Source organism: Clytia hemisphaerica, unplaced genomic scaffold (genome assembly GCF_902728285.1).
Source record: "Clytia hemisphaerica strain Z4C2 unplaced genomic scaffold, Clytia hemisphaerica genome assembly, whole genome shotgun sequence".
Classification (NCBI taxonomy): domain Eukaryota; kingdom Metazoa; phylum Cnidaria; class Hydrozoa; order Leptothecata; family Clytiidae; genus Clytia; species Clytia hemisphaerica.
Genome location: NW_027103378.1, coordinates 278049 through 303168, shown reverse-complemented (window position 1 = coordinate 303168; position 25120 = coordinate 278049). Strand labels below are relative to the sequence as shown.

At 33.9% G+C, this 25120-nt stretch overlaps 2 protein-coding genes across 3 annotated transcripts; both read left to right on the top strand.

The window, feature by feature from the left end:
* The first annotated feature begins 7803 nt into the window (after window positions 1-7803).
* LOC136824745 (protein KIBRA-like) lies at window positions 7804-19997 on the top strand. 2 transcript variants are annotated; one of them, XM_067080717.1, is made up of 11 exons: window positions 7804-8117; window positions 11227-11267; window positions 12447-12515; window positions 12906-13000; window positions 14267-14323; window positions 14945-15067; window positions 15967-16227; window positions 17908-18368; window positions 18496-18913; window positions 19087-19626; window positions 19854-19997. In XM_067080717.1, exons 1-11 carry the CDS (start codon window positions 7984-7986, stop codon window positions 19995-19997), a joined length of 2343 nt encoding a protein of 780 aa, XP_066936818.1. In that variant the 5' UTR covers window positions 7804-7983. The 2 variants fall into 2 exon arrangements, with proteins under 2 accessions (XP_066936818.1, XP_066936819.1); XM_067080718.1 differs by lacking the exons at window positions 7804-8117; window positions 11227-11267; window positions 12447-12515; window positions 12906-13000; window positions 14267-14323 and adding an exon at window positions 14591-14611.
* A 5-nt stretch (window positions 19998-20002) lies between these two features.
* Window positions 20003-24616, top strand: LOC136824746 (protein WWC3-like). Its single transcript, XM_067080720.1, has 4 exons — window positions 20003-20524; window positions 20905-21060; window positions 22130-22926; window positions 23911-24616. Exons 1-3 carry the CDS (start codon window positions 20003-20005, stop codon window positions 22307-22309), a joined length of 858 nt encoding a protein of 285 aa, XP_066936821.1. The 3' UTR covers window positions 22310-22926; window positions 23911-24616.
* The last annotated feature ends 504 nt before the right edge of the window (window positions 24617-25120 follow it).

Genomic DNA, 25120 nt, shown 5'->3' with positions numbered 1-25120 from the left:
TGAAAGTAAAGGTCGAAATATATTATTTTTTTGACGTGATTTGCATATATTAGGACAAAAAGAAACTCCAATTTGTCAAAGATTTGTTTAAAACCACCTTATTTTTTGTTGAGTATCGCCTAAATTTATTGCAAAAATACACATCTCAACATAAATCTATTCAACATTAAGTATTCTGGGGCTTAGCGCCAAAAGGAAAATAAGCTGGTGGAACCGCCCTTGTAGTTTAATCCCGGGATTGAAAAAACCTGGAGAAAACCTTTTCCGTACCTATAATGTAGCTAAGGAATTTTAAAACATGGCATTTAAAGTGAAACAAGATGGCGGAGAAGTAGTGATTGGAGGTTTTTGTAATTAGACAGCATGACAAAGGTTTGTTATATTTTAGCATAACAAAGACAAACTCAGGAGGTAAGGTAAATTGCGTTTTGACTGCTTTTAACCATTTTTCTAATAAAGAATATCTTCAAACTTGACTTCACTGAAAGTAGCTTGGAAAAGGTTGAAATGAGTCAAAAAGGTGGTAGGCCCCATTTTCAAGGGTTCTCTGGAAATGGAGGAACAACAAGTTATAAGTAAAGAATAAGTTTTTCTGAAAGGAGAAACCCCAAATGAAAAGAAAATCCATTTCGGCAGAAATGAAAACTTTTTTTTGGGCCATTCCCATACTAAAGAAGCAAAATAGTGAAAAAAACTACAGTACTGTATATACATGAAAATGAAAGAACTAGAATTAGCAAATGTGATTTTTGAATTCCTCACCCTTTTTCAGATAAACATATAAAGTTTCAGCCTTTAACTATTTTTTCCTCCATTTCCAGAAACATCTTTGTTCATCAACAGTTGCAACTTTTTTTTCTCCCGCTGAATTCGAATTTTCAGATGTTGCAAAAACGTTCAGCAATTTACCAACTTCTTGCCTAGCCCGTGTCCACAGTGTTATATACCGCCGGAAAGCTAAGATCAAGGACTTTCATTTAGTAAAAACCGGAACGCTTTAGCATACATAGATAGAAAAAAAGTTAGAAGGTTTCAAAGATCACGGAAAAATGAAACATTTCATTTGACGTCAACAAAAGTTGCGTCACTTCTGGAGTCGCTACCATGGTTGCAAAATAGTGGCTACAGGTAATTCCTTTCTTCTTTTGCTGTTTTTTTTTTGTTCTATGTGACGTAAAGACGCTTCACAAATGGAAGTACTTCCACTGCACTAAATTACTGTCTAACTCGCTCTCTAGCAGTTGAGCACACTGTCATATTTTAAACGACAAAAAAATGAGTAATCACATCATTTAGCGCCACGCTAAACAAAAGAAAAAAAAGAAAGATCAAAGGCTTAGAACAGAAAGTACTTAAAACGTTCAATAACACGTCGTGGTGAAAACAAAAATACGATATTCGTTTAGCGGCTCTTATAAGGAACACATTGATATATATTTCTGCTACCCCACAACTTGCAGTCGAAAAATTGAGCAAAATATTGAAAATATTTCTGCGGTGAAGTTTTTCAAATTTCCTTATAGAAATCTCATGTTTGGCACTCCTACACGGTAGAAAAAGTGAAGAGATGAGAAATATGACGTAAACATGATGCAAGTAGTAATTATATTCCCAAGTGATTACGAAAAGTTATTCTTTCAACAATGGTAAGTTTTTTATTACGCCTATTAGGATAGCGTCTTTGCAGATTCCTGTGAGAGTTACTTTAAGAAGGTCATTGACATGTGAATGAGTTCAAGGATATTATCTAAGGCCCTCTTTATATCACGATCAATAGGGGATAAAAGCTTGCTTTTTTATGCTTTCTCACAAGCATTAATGCATATTAAGGCAACGTAAAAATCTCGGTCAAATAGTGGGAAGAAATATTATTTTATCAGGTACGTATTATCCCTGTATCACGCGAGTGGTATTTTAGCTCTCCCGCTTTTCGCACCTCCCTGTGTCACAACAAAGGAAATATACCATATTACATCCCTGTCTCATGCGAGTGTGCGAGTGATGTTTTGCTTTCCTATCTCCCTGTCTCACAACGAAGGAAATACACATCATGTCCTTGTCGGAATACACATCATGTCCTTGTCGGAATACACATTACATCTCTGTCTTGTGCGAGTGGGATTTTTTACTTTCTCGTCACTTTTGTCTTGATGACGCGACTTAGAATACCGCTATTATTACCCTAAGTCGATTAATTTTCGCATGTACTTTTTTTTAGAGAATTGAGAATTTTAAAAAATTCGCTGCAAAGCAGCCTCTTTCTCACTAGATTTCACCAAATTTCTTTAGTTTTAACGGATTTTCAATTTATACTTTAATCGTAGAAATTTTAGCGAGAGTAATTTTAGCGTATATTAGCGAGTCAGGAAAATCTTGATTGTTTTTGGATTTATTTTAGCGAATCACGATTTCAAAAAATTTCGCGTGGATAAATTTTAGCGAATACTTGTCTGAGAAAATTTCGCGTGGATTAATTTTAGCGAATCGCCATTTCCAAATAACTTTTTGAGATGTATTTTGGTGAAAGTTCGAGATATAACGGAGGTTCGAGATAAGCGTGTGTTTTTAAGCCTACATTTTCTTACAGAATTCTAGGGACCGACAAAAATAAATATCTTTATTAGTTTTCGCAAAAATCGTAAAAAAAAAGAAGAACAAAATTGGATTTATTTTAGCGAATTGCGTTTTTGAAAAATTTAGCGCGGATAAATTTTAGCGATCTGTCGATTCGGCGTGTTTTAGCGAGATTAATTTTAGCGAAAATAGGGAAAATTCGCTAAAACGCTAAAATTAGTCTCGCTAAAATTTCTACGATTAAAGTAGCAAGAACTAAGTTTTGATCGTGTTAAAAAAAGAATGACAAAATGAAAATTCACAAAAAACCTTAGTTTTGAGAAAATTGACATACATTAACGAAAAATGGGTTTGATCTTGTAAAGTTTTAGGAGAGGATTCTTTACCCTTTCACTAAGCTGCCTGAACCAAAACTTTTCCAAAATGTGAATTATTGGGGCTAAAAATGACTCTTTTGTATGTTTATGGAAAGTTAGCCTCATTCTTACACAAAAGTGACTATCACCAAAAGATCTATGAATTTAAGCTGAAGATGCCCCATAGTATTGCCCAGTATAATTATGTGAATTAATTTCTGACCAAAAGTGTGAAATATTGTGGTGTCTTTGAAGTAAACTTAAAAATAGTTACAAAACTATCTTAACTGATAAAAACTAAAATAGTTGTGAAAATATTATGTAAAATATGTTTCTTGAAAGGTTATGAGGTAAGATATCGATAAACTCGAATTGAAACAAAAAACGTGAAAAATTGTGGTTAAAATCCACTTTAAGGGTAAATTACCCTACTTTTTTAAACTAAGCCACATCACTTCACATATCAATCACAATAACATAAACTTAGTAGAGGGATACTAAGAAGCTGTACAAAACACATCATTGTAATTTCATAGCAAGCTAGTAGTTGTTTTGGGATTTTATGCTGCTTCATATACGACCCTTCTTTTCAGACCTGTCAAATTATTAGCCACACTTGTGCACATTTAATTTTAGAAACAAAATTCTCAAGAACTGAGAAGAATAGAACAAAAGCTATCTGTTGATATATTATAACACAGTTGTTGTGTAGAATATGGGTTAAAATGTGGCTAAAGTACTCGAACTTTCTATTATCTAAAATTATCCAAAATTAGTAAAAAATCGCTAAAGATATAACATAAATAAGATGACGCTATGATTTACTATTAAAACAAGTTCAAAAGATGAGAAATTTGTCATATAAAGTATTTTTAAATCTTCCACAATTAAACAAACTCAATTGAAAAGTCTTGATAGTCATTTTGTGGCTAAATATTCGCCAAAGACCTCAATGATTAAACAGCGACATCCTGAAATAAAAACAAAAAAATTATCAGAAATGATTAGGAATAGAATTGTCTTTTTAAAATGATTTAAAAAATCATATCACTAGAATAAAAATAAAGTGAAAAAGTGTGGCTAAAGCTGAAAATTCTGAAAATTCTACAATTCTACTCAATACTTTTTGCTGAGAAAATTAAATTGTCAAACCTGAATGGTAATTACAGAATTATGTTAATGAGAATATACTCTCCTATGCATAAATAACTATATGTGAATCAAAGTAGCCACTTAAATTCACAAAATAGAATAAGAATTTACTTCCTCAAATCCTTTGACAAACATAAAACAAAAGTTTCTAAAAGTACAGTCAGCATAGTAATGTTTCCAATTCTAAACTAATATGTGCCTTCAAACCTGCTTGTAAGAATATTCAATTTTAGCCACACTTAATCACTTTTATTAAAATAAATTGTGTGCATTGGTGCAAAAATGTTATGTGATTCTTATTTGATTTTAATTGAACCTTTAAGCTGGTAAGATTCTGGGAGAAATTGTGGTTTTTATTGAAAAAACATCATTTTTTGATGAAAAACCACACATTTTCACTAAGGTTTATAGGTAGAGAGAATATATTTGCAGTCACGTTAAAGTAGCCACCTACATTCACAAAATATGATAAGAATTTACTTTCTCACAATCCCTTGACAAACCAAGGTTTCTAAAAGTAAAGTCAGGATAATAATGTTTCCAATTTTAAAGAATATAGTAGCTTGTAAAAATATGTTAAATTAGCCACATATAATCACTTTTAACACCATAAATACAGTTGATTTAATATGTAAAAAAATGTTAGATCCTATATGTGCAAAAATTAACTTTTAGCTCTGGCAGGATTCTGGGAAAGATAGCGGTTTTTGTTAAAAACACCTGTTTATCATAGAAAACCACATTTTATCACTTTCTTTCAAGAGATGTGAGAAGATGTATCGCATAAAATTTGAGTAGCCACTGAACTTCACTAAATCCATACAAAAAATAAATTTTCAACTGCTCTGATGGTTGATGAATTTAATTTTTTAAACTTAATGTAATACTCAATAAGCTAATATTTACTTACCAAAGACAATGTCTTTAAAGCCACAAAATTTCACATTTTGGGTTAAATTTTGATCAAATATTATAGTTCTATATCTGAAATGACTATTTTCCAATAATTCCCGCTTAATTTCACATTATCCTTTAAGTAAAACATGCTTTTTGTCAAAGGATATTGTTTTTCAAAAATAAACCACAAATACTCACCAATTTAATGACTTGAGCCACATTTCTTCACAGTTAATGTTTCTTCAGTCCTTTACCAGGGTATCCCCGAAATCTTGACTTGCTTCCTTCATCCGTAAAGAAGTTATAGGGCTTTCAAGTGAGCTTTGCATGGTTAGCCGCAGTGAAAATTAGCCGCATTTTTCCACACAGTTCAAACGCTTTTTAAACGCCGCTCAATTACACTACAGACTTCGTTCTTTTCGGAACAAAAAATTTAGTATATTCCTCTTTTGGGATTTTTTTCTTTTTTTGATAGCCACAATTTATCACAAATCATAGCTGTTTGAAATTTATCAACAAAAAACACCAAAAATGTCATTCTTTTTTGAACACGATCTTTTGCGAAAAGGGCCAAAACCCATGAAAATTACGAATTTACCATTTTCATCGACCACTAACGTTAGAGGTCGATGCCATTTTCAATTACTCCACGCGAAGTTTAATCCACCTAAAGCGGCAGATACGTAAGGTATTTGAGTACAGAATTTCACCGGTTTGGGGACTGTAAAGATCTTCTAACGCCACATGATGGACATTTAAAAATGTTAGAAAGGTTTTGAAACGCTGTTGTGTGTCAACTGTTTCATATTTGATCGGTATTAAGATGTGGTTTTGCCAGTTGAAGATTAAAATAATTTGAATATATTGCTTTTCTTTCTAGATATTCCAAATGGACTTGCCGAATAATGGTACAGCTATCAAGTATCCCGGATCGAAAAGTCAACGCATCGTCATATTGCACATAAAACATTAATTAGGAAAAGGTATTTCGTTCTCGAATGTTTCACCTGGTTTTATCGTCATCCTTTATACCATTTTCATATGTATCTTTTCTTCTCTAGTAAAATAATTTTGTCTTACACCCCTATTTACGTTGACTTCTATCTAAAGATAAGCTCAATAATATAATGAAGGCCTGAATATACCGCAAAATTAGTTACATGACAATGCTTTTTAATTCATTCGTTGCCTTTTATAGGGACCATTGGGTGAACCGATAATCGAGATCGTTCTCAGGTAGACATGACTCTTAATTGTCGACTTGACTAAAACACGACAGAAAAATCGTTTGTTCACATCGAAGCGCGAAGAACTATGCACCCGATTGTATCCACGGAGATTATATTTACAAATTCTTTTATTACACCCCTATATCAGTGACCCGGTCAGCTCCACTCAATGATGAATTACCCGGTGAAAGAAATTGCATAGAACCCAACAGAACCCAAATCAAAGATCTTATTTATGGTCTTACCGTCTTACCCCGGTCAATCTCTGTTTTTTTAAGAATTCTTGAATATTAGTTGAAAGTCAATTTTTCCCTACCAGAGGAAGTTTAAAGGTTATCACTTAGTGAGCTTTGGAGATCCTATATTAAGACCCGGTGGGTTTCAAAACTTCACGTTGGGTCACTGAGAAAGGGGTGTTCTATTATATATGAAATATAGAAAATGTACGTCTATGCGTGTTAGTAAATGTCCCGGGACAATGTATATCATCCGTTTATGAATTGGGGAGAGAAAAACTCCATATTGAGTAATTAAGTCATTCTGAGGGGCTCAGATAGCCGATAGAACTTTCCAAAGGGGATAAACTTGAAAAATTTGGGGGAAATGGGAAATGATGAAAATTTTGAAGAGTTAAAAAAAGTACACGCCGTCGCAATTTTTCCCCGACCATTTAAAACCCCAAATTTTTTTCCCCGTTAAAATATTTTGCAATAGAAATTTCCCGCTGTAGGTCCCCACCGGGTTCTGTGATGCGAGAGTGTTGTGCAGATTATTATGTTCTTCTATTGCTCGCTTATCCTTCTGACGTGTGATATTCACAGCTTTGGTAAAAAAAACAAACGCAAAGCAAATGCTTGATGAGTTTTTTTGTTCTTATAAAAAGTCTTCTTTTCTTGCTCCATCTTGATTCCAAAGAAGACAGGCCCTAAAAATGAAATCGGAAAAATGATCAAATTATATCTAATCTCACTAATTATGCCAATTAACTAAGTGTTAATAACATTTTCAAGTTTCAATTTATACCGTTGCAAAATCAATTTGCTTGCGTGTTCTCGAGTTTTTGGATATCGTGGGATTTGAAGATTTCTAGTGTTTTAATTGCTTTGATAGATTCAAAACACAAGTTACTCTGCGGTGGAACATTATGATGTTCTCATTCGATAGGTCTTTTTGCTTTTCTTTTTTGTATAGAGATGACTTGAAAAGATCGCTCAGTACTCGACTGTCTAGTCTAAAGTGTCTAGAACCAAAAATATCTTTAGAAATTAACCCTAAATACCAAATAGGACTACAATTACAGGGTACAATTAATCCAAAAGATCTAAAATTGACCGGTTCTCCTGAATCCTGACTGACTAAATTTTCAACTTTTAAGTTTTACAACATAAACCCATTTTTACGTATTTTTACGCCATGCTTACTCGGTCGCCATCTTGAGTCATGAGGAAATTTACCGGTGCCGACAAAAATAAACAATTATAAATAATGAGTATCTTCTTTGCTCTAGGAAATATCTTCTTTGTTCTGATAAAAGAACAATCGACTTCCATATTTGGAACAAAAGAATGTTTGCCGGCACTAATGATCGATCAGAGATGAAATGTTTATGGTAATTTGTACAGAATTGATGTCGAGGGAAACATGCCGAACTGGCATTTTTGGGAAGTTATTATTGTATTTATATGTTAATTTTTGTAAATGGATTTGATAAGAATTGGATGATATATTTTATTAAGTCTTGATGAAGTCAATATTTGACGAATAACAGAGAAACTATGCCTCGACCTCGAAATGGAGTTATTCCAAAACCCCTTCCTGCTGGCTGGGAAGAAGCAAAAACTAACGAGGGAAAATTTTATTACATTGACCACAATTCTCAGAAGACATCTTGGATTGATCCTAGGGATAGGTATGTTTAGGACATTTTTATAGATTATATAATTATTTTTACTACAAAATCCATGAACCAAAATGTCACAGATAAAAGGGGAAAGAGTTTTTTGTTTTTTTCTTTCATTGAAACATTCCAATCATTCTTAAAAACATGATTATTTACTTAAGTTGATTTCATCATAAGTGAAATCAGGATAGCAATTATGTCACATGACACCATTGATAACTGAGTGTATAAAATGCATTATCATGTGATCAAAAGACAAAAGACAATGACATATGAATAATGCAAATTATTAATCATGGAGCCATGTTTGCATTTAGCCCGGGACATAAAGATGGATTCTAAAAGCAAATCAAGATTTATTTCCAATTCTTAGTATTTGTAAATGAACTCCCGCAATTTCAAAGAGATGAACTGAAGACTACTTTTAGCCTACGAGTTATTAAAAATTGTGCTTTTTTTTACATCAAAATGTTTGTCAAAGTGAAAAACATGACAAGCTAAATTATACCTAAGAGGTAAAAAGCCTTAAAAGCCCCATTCTGTGCTCTCACCCAATTGTGAATTTCATTGTCGAAAGGAATTATTGGCTGTAAAAGCAGTTTCTGATAATTGATGGCAAGAGAAATCTTACATTTTCACAGCCGTCTTTTACAGTGTGCAAAGTTTTGGGTTTAACGCTTTAACGCTTATTATCCTAATACATCATATTATGTGAATAATACAAAAGAATTTAACTCATAGCAAGAGAAAATGTTTTAAAATACAATCAAAACAAAACTTGATAACCTTTGGGCGAACATGATGGTCTGTAGTCCTTTATTTAAAAGACCGTCGTGTTCTCCCAATCAACTATTGCATAACTAATTACTCCAAACTTCAGTGGATGCAAGTAAAGTAAGCAGGAAATTAGATATTACCTACAAATAAGTTTTTTTCAAATTGGCACGCTAACATTCTTGCAAATTAGCATGTGAAATTGCTGCAAATCTTCCCGGGCAACATCCTATAAAGTATTAGCTCGAGTATCAGGGTTTTATTTTTGTAATATAGAGCAGATAATTTCCGGCCTAAATTGCTGGGGAAATGTAATATGCCAAACTGAGTCAAAAGGTCTTTGTGTTCTTTCAAACAACTATGTAAACAAGATACAATTATACTGCACACTTTAGTGCCCATTGCTATTTAAGGGACCCCTTACAGACCGCTATCTTTTTAAGAAAAAATATGATTTTATTCTATCTAACAACAGCTCACTGATTTTAATGATTATAAAGCTAATAATGGATTGACATTTTAATTTCAATAATTTGTGCAGTAGTTGCTTCTGTCTTTGAAACAAAAGATGAAAAAAACATTTTAGAAAATTTTAGATTTTATCAGTGGGAAAAAGGTAAAAGAGAAAATTCAGTTTTTTAAATATTTCATTTTGCAAGGTTTTGATTTTTGATAAACACTTAAGTTTTCATATTGGTGTTGCTATCAAATTTGAAAAAATGATACTTTTTACTATTATTGTTTTTTATTATGTGCTATCTTTGCATGGGAAATTTTTTCATTCTTGTCATTCAAAAATAATATTTTCGAATCTTGAAATATTGCTTTTGGTTCAAAAGAAAATATCTTACTTTTTCTATTCTTTGTTGAGTTTTATACACCAATTTTTCATGGGCTTACTTAATTGAGTGCAAGCGTAAACGACTGGGGCAGGGAAATGCTGAGGATTAACCTAGGCATCAGAAATAAGCAATAAATAAACACTATTGTATATGTCGAAACATGAGTAGATGTATTTCCAAAATAAACATTTGAGTCGCATTGGTGTTAAGGGTTTTGGGCAAGAATGTTAATGATACGGATAAAGGATACCACGGTGGCTAAGGCTGGAACAAATGACTGGGCGACTGGGCCGGAACAAATACTCGGCGACTAAGGCCGGAACGAATAACTCGCTGACTGGGCCGGAACTAGTAAGCTAGGAAAGTGCTAAGGGGTTATGATAATAACCCACATCCCCCTAATAACCTCGATGAAACAACCCGGACAACACTTCTGCCTGGCTTAAAAAACCGTAAAGAGACAGGAAAAAACCGTGGCAGAAGCAGGGGAAACACCGAAATCAAATAGGCCTCAGGTATCTTCGTTCTGGACATCCTGATGGCGATAGAACTTGGCTTGGGTAATGTCTGAAAATAAAAGAGAAAAAACAGCAACAGCAAAAGGCACTATAACAATGCAAAATTATATAGGGAGGGAGGGAGGGGAAATTATGTCTGAACAGCTCAGATAACAGACAGTGAAAGAGGAAGTTCACAAAACCGCAAAGTAGAAATGTACCAATGGGGCGCTATTTCACACAAAAAGTAATATAGATAGAACTGGCGCTGCATAAAGGTTACGGGACCGAAATACAATAACACCGCTATCTCAATTAACCTGAGTTATGAATAACTCCAATTGATTGAGTTCAAGCGTAAATGACCGGGGCAGGGAAATGCTGAGGATTAACCTAGGCATCAGAAATAAGCAATAAATAAACACTATTGTATATGTTGAAACTTGAGTAGATGTATTTCCGAAATAAACATTAGAATCGCATTGGTGTTAACGGTTTTGGGCGAGAATGGGGATGTTTGATCGAGGGTTAGAAATGCACTTAGCGTACCACGGCAACACAGGCCGGAATGTTAATGATACGGATAAAGGATACCACAGCGGCTAAGGCCAGAATAGTACCACTGTGGCTACGGCCGGAACGTATACTCGGCAACTTGGCCGGATTAGTAACACGACGGCTAAGGTCGGAACGAATAACTCGGCGGCTAAGGCCGGAACGAATGACTCGGCGACTGGGCCAGAACTAGTAAGCTAGGAAAGAGCTAAGGGGTTATGATAATAACCCACATCCCCAAATCCATCTACCTACCCAATTACAAATAACAGAATAAAAATAGTGGTACTAGATTTATTGATTGACATTTTATGCCACATGAAAGAATCAAAATCTAAATTTAGGATTGTTCCAATCCTTTGGGTTATGTTAAACTAGATTTCGACCTGTTCAAATACCCACTTTGGGTATTGGTGTACAATATTTATAGTTTTTATTGATATTTTTCAGGGAAATCAAACCAAAGACCTTTGCTGATTGTATAGGAAAAGGTATGTCACTTTATGATACAATTGCTTGTAGACCAAACTTAAGCCCTTAGAGGTTTCCAATCAGTATTTATGACCTTGAGGCTGACCCTAAAAAAAAAAAGTTTCCGGTCCACCGGCCGGGTGAAATCTTTTTTCGTTGTCGCCCGGCCGCATTTTTTTTTCATAAGAACTAAATAGATAACAGAGGAAACTTTCTTCTTAAAAACCTTTACTTATTTAAACTCCCAGCTGGCACACAATGTTGTTTCGACGTTTATATAACGTTAAAAAGACGTTATGAACATTAGATGGACGTTGAAACAATGTTGTGTGCCAGCTGGGCTGTTACATCGTTCTCGTTGCTATATAACACTCTTAAAAAAGTTTGTTTGTTTAGCATGACAGCATGCTTTCTGGACATTACGGATCAAATAAACAGTGTTATGCATTTTAAATGAGTGAAGAAAATTTTTCTTTGTCTAGGACAGGAGGATTTCTGAACGTTAAAGATCAAATAGATAGTGTTATGCATATTAAATGAGTGAAGAAAATCTTTGTTTGTCTAGGAGGCTTTCTGAATGTTAAAGATCAAATAAATAGTGTTATGCATATTAAATGAGTGAAAAAAAAGAACTTTTTTCTAAAAAATGACGCTTTTTGAAGATGATTTTTTACAAATTTTCTTCATGTCTTTTGAATACGTGAAGCAAATTTAAAGAATTATAGCTCAAAATTTAAGTTGGCCTTTCTTCTTTCTAACGGTGAAAAGATTTTTGTAACAGTTTGTAACATTTTTATTTTTTTCACAATTTCAATCCAAACATGTACACTTTTTTTTTGAAACACCCGGTACTTTCTTTAACACTAACACGCAGAGAGATGATTTTTTTTCTTTCTATTTTTTTTGATTAGAAATCATGAAAAGGACCAAAAAAAAAATTTTCCCGGGCGCCCGCATGACTTTTTTTTTTTCGTCACCCGGTGGACCGGAAATGAAAATTTTTTTTGGGTCGGCCTGATTCTAAACATTAAAACGAGAAATTCCTTAAAATTTATCCATAATTATAGCTAATCTGTCCAGATTCACCATAGACTATTGTATCACTGTTTTAAGTTAAACAATTAGCACTGATTTTGTGCTTCCTCTGCTTCCTGTCTCTAAAGAACCAACGAATCAAACTTTATTCTTTTGCTTCATAGAATTACCAATTGGGTGGGAAGAATGTCAAGACGACGTTATAGGAACTTATTTTACTGACCATAATGCTGGTAAGCTTTAAAAATTTACTTTTTTATCCAACAAAAATGAGATAGTCGATGAGTTAAATCTGCAAATAACAATCCCTTGATGAGTCAAGAAGTCTCAAACATTTTCATTGCATCACATTAACTAGCACTGACTGAAAAATAGCACTTTTTGTTTTTAATTGTCTACAAATTCCTTTGAAAAGTGATTAGATTGCAACTATTAGAAAACTTTATATGGAAACATTTTTTAATTATTCCAAAACTGCTATAAATCATGGTATTTTCACATGCATTTTTCTTTTAGATAATTGGAATACACATTTTTTTCTGGACATAATATATATTTGAAAGATCATTTATTTTTTGGTTCATTTTTTTGAAATTTTGTTATTTGTTGTTATTTCTTTGTAGAAAATAATCAGCTGGAGGATCCACGCCAACAATGGCACGAAGAACAGCAGATTATGTTGGGTGATTATCTATTGCGCACTAAACTTGATATTGAGGTAAGTAGTTAAAATACTCTCTCCAATATCAAACAACTCATAAAAAAGCATGGTAATGTGTTATAATCATTTCTTGTTTATGAAGCATAGGAAGTTGTTAAGAGTATTTTGTGATTTTGGTATTCTCTTTTGTAAAATCTTCATTGCCACACCTCATCATTCATCAGTTTTTATTTAATATAAAAACATTCAAAACTTTTGAAGCCTTCCAATGTTCTTAACTTTTTGAGTTTTAAACCTGAAAATGTTTTGTTCTTAGTTTCACCATTTTCTAAGTATTTTTGTTTAATTTCTTATTAAATTGGGTGTTTTGGAGTCTTAGTTTTTCGCAAAGCCTTAACTTGCTCTTAATATTTTAGCCATTATTATAAAAAAACATGTAACTGAAATCATTATCACTCTGGCTCAAAATTTGTGTCCATGTTCAGTAAATTCATTTTTTCCCAAACATCCAAACTTTAATTTTTTTCCAAAGTTTGCATAACTGTTTACAAGGTGTGATTATTTGGTTTCTTTAAAGGAAATCTTTATTGAAAACAGATTGAAACTTTGTATGTAAAAATAGCAAAAATATAGTTAAGTAAGCTTTATTATACTATTAATAGGGACAAACAGATTTTTCCGTTTTTAAATGACGAATTAAGATCGACATTTTTCATCAAACTTTTGATTTTCTATGGTTTTCTTGGTCTTTGTCATTTTACAACATGCATACAATATTGCAACTACTGGTGCCAATGGAATTAGAATGCTAAAGATTTTTTTTAAACATGAACTTTAATAAAGACTCGTCTTTTTTGAAATAAAACATCATCTTAAAACACACTAAAAGACAACACATAGGATATAATGATCCTTCAATATGTCATTGGCTTCTGATTCTATTGTGAAAGGGAATATAATTTTAAATATGTCATTATTAAAGTGAATCGTTAGCTGACTTCTGGAATGTGGGTTATTTTTCTTGTGTGTGTGACGCACATTAATGGTGTTGGAGATTTTGAATCATATCTCCTCTCTTTCTCTTAATGTAGCATCTGATAGCTTTGAGAAGTACAGTAAACAGCTATCTCTGTATTTAATTTTCACAAGGGTGAAGTTTTATAAGAGAGTGAGAGATTTTTTTATGTAACTCTCAATTTGTGTCTGGATTATAACCATGAATTATTTTTTTATGACATCCTTATCATCTATCGATGAGGAATTTTTGTGATTCTTAAAACTGACATGATTGTTTAAAATGCTGTTGTTTTTTATGCTTTTCAGGCTCAACAAAACTTAGTTAATGTTAAACAACGACGCTTGCGATTGGCACAAAATAAGGTAGTGTAAAAATATTTCAGCATTTTTTATTAAGAAAATTTATATTTTAGTGATGTCATTCAAATAAGAGATATAATGTGACATTTTTGAACAGTTATGAATTTCTTTTCTTTTCCTCTGCACAGTTGAGTAGGGTAATGTAATATCCCCTACAAAAAGTTAATATCATAATTGAAGGGTTTTGAGTGATTTGCGTTGATATTAGGAATCATGAGCACTTGTCCAAAATATGGTGATCTTTTAAAGGACTTACTTACTTACTTTACTGATGAGAGAGGAATTTAGTGTGTAGGTTGAAATTGCTTTGTTTATTTTAGATACGGTAATACTTTAAGAGTTTTGATAAATGATCTGTGAAAATCACTATCAGTTTTTTTTATGAAAGAATGCAGAGACTTAAGCAATACCCTCTTAATCGATGATACCGTCGTGTGTTTGACTGTTTCATGAAGTATAGTCTCAAGTAACTTCTCATCAAATTTTCTCATGGAAGATTTCATTCTAAAAAGGATAACAATATGGTACTTGTTGTTTTTAAAATTCACCTTATTCTTTTGTTGTTGTTTTAGTTTTTTTTTTTTTATGAAATTCTGTTTTTTAATATTTTGATCTTCTTTGTAGGTCGATTATCTGGAAGGATTAGAGCGACAACATTTCGAAACGAATTCCAGTCAAATGTCTCCAGCAAAAGCCCGTTATGATTCACATCAACTCAAGTTTGACATTGCAAATGCCAGGGAAAGGGTAAGTGGGCTACTCTAATCATTACGTAATGAAAGCTCACTTTCTTAATTTTGTTTCTTCGAATTTATTGCTTTTTAGTTAACCCTGAAATCATTTATAAACGCTTTTGGTATTATGATAGATGCGTAAGGTTCTCATAAGAGTGTATCTGGTAGAGATTTGTTGTCTTTTTATATCAAGCTCAATCAACTGAAATGAGGTTTTATTATCATCACATTTGTAACCCTATTTTCTGTATCCATTACATATCTTCTCGCATGTGGTGAATTTTTGTGAATTCTTCTTGGCATCGTGCGTCGGAACAAATATTTTCTTTAAAACAAAAAAAAATAATTGAAAAGTGATGCATCGATTCTTTCAAATGATTCATCTACGAATCTTGTTAAACTCCCCTTCCTTTCTGTGCCAACTATATATCGAAATATCGTCATCTTTGTGTGTTTGTGTTTATGTCTAATTTCAGTAATTTTGTTCAAGCAATATATAATAAGTTGATGACGTTTATCATTTTTGTACATCAGAATAGTGATTCTATACAGTTTCATTATTTTTACATCGGTTCGTCGACTTAGCTCATAATTCTAGACTCGATACAGTATCCTTGCTATTTCATGGAAGATAAAAATCGTGCGCATCTCATAAAGTTGCATAAAAAAGAAACACTAAAGAGTTTTGAACCAACCTGTAGACCCTATATGATATAGGTTTTTAAGGTTAACAAAGGGAGTATGCAATCATTGTATTGGTAAATATACACCGATATAATTCCCGAATCTCCCTGCAAGGAAACAGCGGATTGAGAGGAGGTTTAAAACCACGGCGTCTCGCTTGAGGTTATCTATAGACTATATTCTACATTTTATTTGCTCATATTCAAATAACTGTTTCACTGTTTACAGGTTGGCAATTTGAAAAAAGAATTACACAATGTATCCGATGAGGTGCGCCACCAACAAGAAGGACACGACAGACTGGAGAAAATTAACGAGACACTTTCAAGCAACGGCCCCTACCAAGTGGACACGGCCCGCGAAAAAGTGACAGTAATGAACGATGTTCGCGAACAACTTTTACTCGGTGAACAAGAGAAAATCCACATACTTCAAGATTTGTTACGACAACGTGACGAATACCGTTCTGATATAGCTGGCTATAATCAGGTTAGTGTACGCACGTCTCTTATAAAAATACCCTCTAATTTAACACTATAGAGTATTCTTTAAGGCCTTAAAAACAATTAAAGCATAGGGTAAAATGATGAAGGAAACTGAGAAAATCGAGCCCCTAATCAAATGTTCTTAACCATTAAAAGCTCAAGACCTTCTGTTCTTATATAGTTTGTTCTAACATAAACCTGCAGTGCAATAAGCCCCCTTTTCTACTTTTTTTGTTTCCATGACAACTACGTACATATACAGATCATAATACTCGTATACAGCTCATTAGCTGTCGGGTAGGGGGTATTGATTAAAAAACCTTTATTGAAAAGCTAAATTGAGTACGTGTCTTGCAAGGAATTTTGAAATTGAAAGAGACATAATTGTGTTTCGTTCAAAAATTCTCTTTTGTTATTTTAAGTTGAAAGTCTTTAGGCTAATGAGGAAAGTATGTATGGTGAAATAATTTTGTACCCTGAAACTTTTAATGACTTTCGTTACAAATTTTGCAGAGCCTTTGTACACTCTTCTGGAATTCCATAAAATCCTTCAAAAATATTTCTCATCTGTGTTATCGTTAGCTATTTTTTTAGCGTGTTTCGAATATTTGTTGTGCCTTTTCTCTTTTGACTGAAATTTCATAATGTCAAAAACACTTTTAGAAAACTGACCTCAAGTATTTTTGACGCGATTTGAATTTTGATACGGACTCTATTTTTGTATATACGAGGGTGGTGGCGTTGGACGAAATAGCTCAAATAGCAACGGGGTTTTGAAGCTCTTTTATATCATTATTTGTTTTTTCTGAAATCAAAAAAAGAATGTTGAAATTACATAAAAAACGTTAACAAAATAATTTACCAAAAGATTATATTTCATATCTCAATCATAAACACCCAAAGCCTGCGATGAAATCTCTACTCAATTCGTGAAAAATGTGCTTGTTATTTGCTTTATCCTGCTATATTGACACACAGATCATATCATTAGTACAACCCTTCTCTGAAATTCTCTGCATTCTTTTTGCAACACGAAAAATAGAACAACAAAATAACTCTTTTGAATTCCCACATCATTGTTATTCTTTTGGAGATGCCTATACAAAAAACCCCATACAAAAATACAATTTTTAAGGGATAAAAGTGAAGCACCAAGAGATGTTATTTTAAGAGATACTTGTCATTCTCCATGCATCAACATACCGTGGGAATGCCATCATGTAATTTTCCCTTTAATGACGCAAAGTCAACATTGTTCTAATTCCTTTTGATAATGCTCTCCTAAACACTCCTCCTTTTTATCCATTTCACGCCACCGTCACTTTCTCGATTTTCCTCAGCACCCTTTACACACCGATGAAATATTCGAGCTGGAAAATTTAAATTTTCCCAAGTTTCTTACTTTTTTTGTATGGCAAGCAAGTTCCTGGATATGGTTAGTCCTAAAATATATCTAAATAGGCGTACTGATGTCTGTCGTAAAAATACATTTTGCTCTTTAATTAGAAGGATACCAGGTTAGCAAAAGCTAAATAAATGCCTACAATATAAAATAGGATAAAACCTTCCCAATATCTGATCGATTACTTTTACAACAAACTATGCTTTATTGCTTGTTTTCCTGTTTATACTTTGACAGTACATCATAGTAAGTACATTTCAATTTTTCTATCTTATTTTACAGAAGGCAGGATCATGCACAAGTTTAAACAGTACTGGAAGTAACGGACAACTCTCCATGAACGGTAGCGAAGAAAACGTCAACACTAATAAACGTCAACTGCGTAAAGACTATCAACTCGCCTTACACCGTGTACAAAAACTTCAAGCTGGCCTTGAACTTTTGAATCACCACTTAAGGAACACGCAGAACGGACCTGAACAACATCGTTTAGCATTATACAACGAGAAACAACAACTTTTTACTGAACTCCAGCGCTGTGACGAATACATTAAAACCGAAGAGGCACGAATGCATCTTGAAAGCGAGAAAGATTTATTAAGTAACGAACTAATCTCAATGAGAGACGTCTCCACGAAAGTCATCGAAGATCGCAACAGATTAGAAAATGATCGTAAGATCTTGGAAACGCATTTGGCCGAGAAAACCCGACAAACCAATCTACTGGAAATGAAACTAAAAAGGTAAGCCGACGGACTTCTTTTTACAGCGTCTCTTGATCTGATTCTTGTTGTCACGCGTAGTACACGTATGAGGACACACTGTTCTTATGTCAAAATCACTCGCAATAATTGTCTCTTCCTTTTTTAGTTTATCCACCAGCACTTTATCCGTCTCCTCTACTTCAAGCCGTGGTTCGCTCTCAACTGGTAGTCGTGGCTCACTATCCGCTTCAAGTCGTGGCTCACTAAATTCACTCGGACTTTACGGCTCGGATATGACGAATGGTGTAGATCACTATTCGAGTGGACTGTGTCATGCGCCCTCGACCGCCTGTCCGCCCATTTACGAGCAGAGTATATATTCATCTAGGGGGGAGACGACAGAAGGACTTTCTATGACGTATGACCAACAAAATGGCCATCAATCAATGTCTAATTCTCGTGTTTCTTTAACTTCTATTTCACCGCCCATTTCTCCTCTTACCGCGCCCATTAGTTATACAGATGTCGCCAACCTAAGACGCCCTATACACCCTGCTGGCTCGAATGAACGACTACATAAAAGTGTAAGTCAAAATCTCAAATATTTTTCTTACTGGAAAGTGTAACAACTATCTTTTATATTGGGTTTTTCGTGGGCTGAAAATTTCCAAGGCAATGGTTTGTAAACCCTAATTAAGAAATTGTTTTAGCTTCTACCCTCCACGCTCATAAATCCTTCATTTTCTTTTGTTTTTAGGCTGAAGACGGACTGAACCATTATTCGAACCCAGTAAACCAATACCAATTCATGATGGGAAGTAATTCCGATCTTTCGCGTTCCGTTTACCCAGCCGTTTCCAACGAATCCGTAGCTGCAGACAGCGGCGTTTTCGAAGCATCGCAACACGGCAACCGACACCATAAAGTGTCCGTGACACGACAGGATAGTGGCCACTCTAGTGGTGTTTACTGTAGCGAGGACAGTATTGAAACGGCACAAGTTCGTATAGGACTCGAATACAAATCCCAAGACGGGAAACTAGTGATATCAGTAGGTAAAGGACGGAACATGAAAGCATTATGCTTCGAACAAGTACGGCAGATATTTTTAAAAGGACGTTTATTACCTAGTACGGACTCTTCTTTACGCTTTAAAACCAGGCGGGCTGAACTGTCGAATCAACCTTCGTTTAACCAGCAGTTTCTGTTTAAAATTGACCGTAACAAGTTGTCGAACAAAGTACTACAATTGGACGTTCATGCGGATGTTATCGATACCGGTAAAGAAGAATGTCTGGTTAGTTGAATCATGAATCATTAGGGCCTCCAATTCTAACAAAAAGACTCTCGAGTATTGAATAAAAATGGCCTAACTGTCTAAAGACATTTACAATGAGTAAATTTGAAGTGATTGATTAATAGGCTTTCACCAATAGACAAATCTTTATCCTAACTGGTATAAACTGTTTTAAAAGGTTGCGTTAACATATTATATTATTTGGTCATTTTTTTTTTATTTTCTAGGGAAGCGTACAAATCAGTTTGGCAGACTTCGACTACAATCAACAGAACACGATGAAATGGTACAACCTTCTTAGTTCATCTTTCATGGAAAGTCAACGGAACCCTTCTTCGTCTCTCGTCGCTCTATATCATCCGTATCACTAGAAAGTATGCAACAACAGCGCAGTGGAACTCTACACCGTATTTGTGAACCTGAGATGGGGACCGTCGGGCGACACCAGCGACTCCGCTCCAATTCGTGGCAAGAAAAGATTTCATTAAGTTCTCACAACAGCGCAGAAACAAACTCCATCAACGGGTCAGTCGAACAATTACCGTTACTCCAATCATCTTTATCGTCGCTCCATTTACAACATGGACGTTCTAAATCTGAGGAGAGCGAACAGTTACCGTTAGACGCTAACGTCGGTCGAAGTGTGTCGGACTGCACTGGGTGCCGACGTTCTTTCCGTGTACCGTTCGAAAGGATGGGTGCCGGACGTCGAAGTATCCGACAAAGTCGGTTAGCGGAACTGAAATACAACAGTCTTTCTAAGCATTCACCATCTACTCAACGTCGTATTTCAACCAACAGTCGCTCATCACAAGCATCTTCCAACGCTGCTCCGTTCACGCCGACAATGACGTCAGTCGATATCGAAATGGAGTTACAAGCGGCTTTTACTAAAAAAGTATGTTGATTTTTTCTGTTTCAGCGGAAAGTTTTATTCTATTAGATTTATCAGCTTTTCGAACGGGCTTTTATTCATTCTAGTATGGGCACTTAGTTCTATGAGTAGAATCTTTTAACTTCAATGTTTTAGTGAAGTATTTCGATATGGCTTATATACATACTTTACAACAATTTGTTAATCTGTTCATTTTGAAGAATTATCGTATTGCCAACATTCCATAGAAAGTGGGTTTCACATACGAGTCGTTAACGATTTAACACAGAGCTCGTAAATTCTGACTGGACTTCCTGTGTTACATTCCAACGGCTTTAAAGTTTAAACTTAAAGAAAATTGTAATTCACATTGTAATATTTGTTTTATCTCTCTCTTCCTATAGAATAAGCTCAACGAAGATATCGAACGTTTAAAAGAAATTAAGACCATTATAGAGGAACAGCAGGGCGTAGGAGATGGCGGACCGTTACAATACCCACAATGGCTGCTCGAAAACGGAGAAAACCTTGACGCGCTGTTACTTGACGCTAAACGAGAGGTAAATTTTTTGTTTTCGTCTTTAAAGGAATCCATATGAAGCTGACATAACATATTTAGCTGACGATGTCAGCTTAAAGCTCTTTATAGCTTTTGAATTTGTATTACACGTGTGTTACGTGTCTTTCTAGCTTTTCTGGTTCATTTATATGATATGCAGTTCATTAAAGAATTTTATAAGTTACACAATTTCACCCATAATTATACGCATAGGCGTTCTGGATGCATCGAATGATCATCATTTTCAGTTTTTCGAAATAATAGACCACAGTAATGGCTTTTTGTGATTAGTGCTTTTTTTTTGCGCAATGATGTTTTCTGCTGCGGGAGGTGTTGTAATGTTAAAATCAGTTTAGATCAATTTTCCGGTTACCACGTTATATGCTTCGTGTGTTCTGTTCCTTTACAAAATTAGTACTAGTAATCGTATGGTTTGGAGTGCAATTAACGATTAATGCTAATGATAGCCTTCTATTAAATTATCAAAATTAATTTTCTTTCATTTGTGAAAACGCGTTTCGTTGTTTGTTGTTGCGCGTTTCATGCTTTGTTTTGTTTAACAATAGCGGGTGGGAATTATCGTCTTAAATTGTTCTAGTTAATGAGAAATCACGCAGCGTGCTTACAAGCTGCTCCTTATACTTTGTGAGAGTTGCTAACTAATTAGTTTATCAGTCTTTCCTTTTTCCCTTATCTTTTTCGGTCAGCTTTTGATTAATGGTGCAGTGACGTCACTAGTAGGTGGCTTCTGTATCCTGATGCCATACTCGGCTTAGCAACTCTGCACGTTTTTTACTCCTAGTTACTAACTAAGAAGATTTTTCCCTGCTAAAGCATTTAAATTAAAATGTGATTGCATTTCCTAAATCAAATACCTTATTTAGTATGAATTTTGTATTTCTCATTTTGCATATTCATGCATACTCACAAAATGTTGGTTCGGAAATACACGGGCCAAATGATGAAACAAGCGGCTCACAACGTTTAGCTTCTAAAGCAAAGGATTTCAAAACATTGTAAACATGTGACAGTTTTCTATAATATTCTATCTACTTTCGTTTTTTTTACAGTATGCATCACTTTCCGATCAAACATCATGCCTATCGTCAATAGTCAACCCCAAATACACCAACTTAGCAAAAACCAATCCAAAACAGGCTACCGTATTAGGATTTCAAGACAAAATGAGGTTTTTCACATCGGAACAATCGACGGCGAAAGTACCAAACCCTGAAGTTCATTGGGTCTAAATAGAAATGCAATTGGTTATAAACTATTTTCTACTTTTTTGTGTTTTCTGTCATCTTCCTTTTAATACCAACTCATATACACTGGAAGTTTTTTGCTCAATTTGGCTGGACCGTTTCATTTACGTATATTTTTTTACGTTCGATTAAAATTTTTTGTTTGTTGGTATGTTTTTAATTTTAGTTTATTTTTCATATTTTTTGTTGTTAAAAAACCGGTTCTGTTTGTTCTAATAGAAACAATTTTAAGGGATTCTTTGGAGCTTCCACATGTAGATATTATAGTATATCTTAAGACCGCATCTACCTTACCATTCCATATCTATTTGTTGGATACGTGTTTTTTTAAAAGAACATCCGAAATTTTTGAAGCCTTTGAATGTTCTAAACTTTTTGAGTTTTAAGCCTAAAACTGTTCTTAACATGTTGTTATTTTCAGCATTTTTTGAGTATTTTTGTCCATTTTTCTATGAAAATCGATGTTCTAGAGTCAGAAAGCCTTAAAATATTCTTAACTTGTTCTTAACATTTTGGCCATCGAAACCTTATGTTTTTATATAGTTTGTTTTTATAAAAAAACGTGTATGTATGACGACATAACTCAAGATTGATGGATAGATGTAAGAGGCCAAAATGGAAGCAGAACCAAACTTGAAGCAGCTAATCGCCTCGATGAATTCTATTGTATTTAACAATAGAAGTTATTTACACGCACTTGAAGTGAGAAATTATTATGAAAGATCAAATAACGATTCAGGGGGTAATCATATATTTCTTAAAAATCAGAAATGAGACTAATATACTTTTTATAAGAACTTACAGTGAGCGTAAGTTTTGTGGATTGAAGAGAGCAGTTTAAGTCTTTTAAGCAATGTAAAGGCGTTATGTAATTAAAGATTCGGATTTAGGTTCTGCTTCCAGTTTGGTTTAGGTTTTGAATATCACGGAACCAAGATGGAAGCACTTGTGAAAACATTAAGAAAATTAAAACAATTAAAATTATTTTCGTTTTGATTTAATTTGAAGTGTTTTGGATGTCAATATCCCTCAGTATCTCCCTAACATATCTCATAGTATTCTAATTTAGAATCTGCTTCCATTTTGGTTCATGTGTTGAATATAGCAGAACCAAAATGGAAGCACTAGTAAAATCATAAGAATTCTATGTTATGTACTCATTTACAGAACCTAAATCTACTTGGGAATATCTTTCAGGAAAATTCTGACATCAGAGAACACATTGAAACGAAAATAAGTGAATCTCTATTGCCTAGAATCAATTTTCTTTAAGATTTGTCCGAGTTTTACCGGTGCTTCCATTTTGGTTCTGTTGCTGTATTAACCAAGCAGATTAGCTGTAACAGTTCTTATAAAAAGATAAGATTTTCAACAGCTGATCTTTCGGCATTGTTAAAGTTACGTAAAGTTAGGAACATCTTTTTTAAATAGGCGGCGTCTTTTATTAATAAGTTAAAACCTTTAAACAAGATCATAAAAAAGAGAAAGAGAAAAATGAATGTTTAAAACATTAAAACATAGCCCCCCGTTCTATTCATCTTGTTTCGACTTTGGTTCTGCTTCCATTTTGGCCTCTTACAATAGAGTAACTTCGTGTTGTTATGGGAACGTGCTTTGTGTGGAACTTATCCTAAGTTTTCTATTTTTTGTACGTGAATTCTCTCGATTTTATTCATACGTGACGTACGGATGAGGTCGAGAAATATTCACGTTCACGTATTATGGTGTTTTACGTAACTCTTGTCTGGCACGTAAACCATTGGCTTGTAACAAGTCACTGCGCATGCGTTTAAGTCTATTGTTGTGAGGCAGAGCCGAATTAAAGTGTACAATTTTAAGTATTTTAGCTTCATTATTTATTTCATTTCTTATGCGAATGAAAATTTTGTAACCACTCCTGCCCTGCAACTATTTCTTTCTAATCTGTTGTATATTTTTGTATATTTTCATATTTTTCTGCTGTCCCTTTTCGATGTCAAAATTTTTACTTTTTACCAAAAAGCAGATAGTGTATAATGTCCAATAATCTAAAATGTCCTTTTTGTACCAAGAAGCAGGTTGTATCCTCCATCTTGCGCTAGGGGATCAATTTTACCCAAGATAAACCGCAATCATGAATTTTTGCTTTTTCTCCTACACTATGTGTTTTCAAAAGACCAAAAATAAAAGTGAGAAACAAACAATATCAGTGTCGTTTATATGTAAATAGGAATTTATTGTTATTTTTTTACAAAATATTTTTGTAGCTTTTATTTTTTTGGTCTCGATAATAAGCGAAAATTTTTTAGTTAACATGGAGTTTTATCTTACATCTTCACACTTTCCTTTCTTCCATACCTATTCTTATTTTCCCAAAGTTAGAAATATCCATATCGTTTTCATGGGCGAGGAAAGGAAATGGAGACTAAATTTGTTAAAATGACATCACATACTCTTGAGTGTACTTTATTTTCGATGAGTGGGTAGTAAATACTCGACTAACTTTTCGGAAAATGCGTAGGTTTTAACAATTTTATAATCTTGAAGTAATTTTCCCAAGCTTTAAATTTGGAAACATGTCATTGTTTTCTATGACAAGACCACCCTCTCTCTGAGACACCTGAGTAAAAAGCCTCTTTTCACAAAAGTTCAGAATATTGAAATTTAAAGTCGTGTCATAGGGAACAATTAAAAAAAAAAGAATTTTTCATTTTTATTTTTTCAAAAATTTTCCAAATATCACTATTACAACGCTCGGCCACCATAGTAAGGTCTATTAAGGCATTGTTAACTGATGGAACCATATAAAACTTTGTT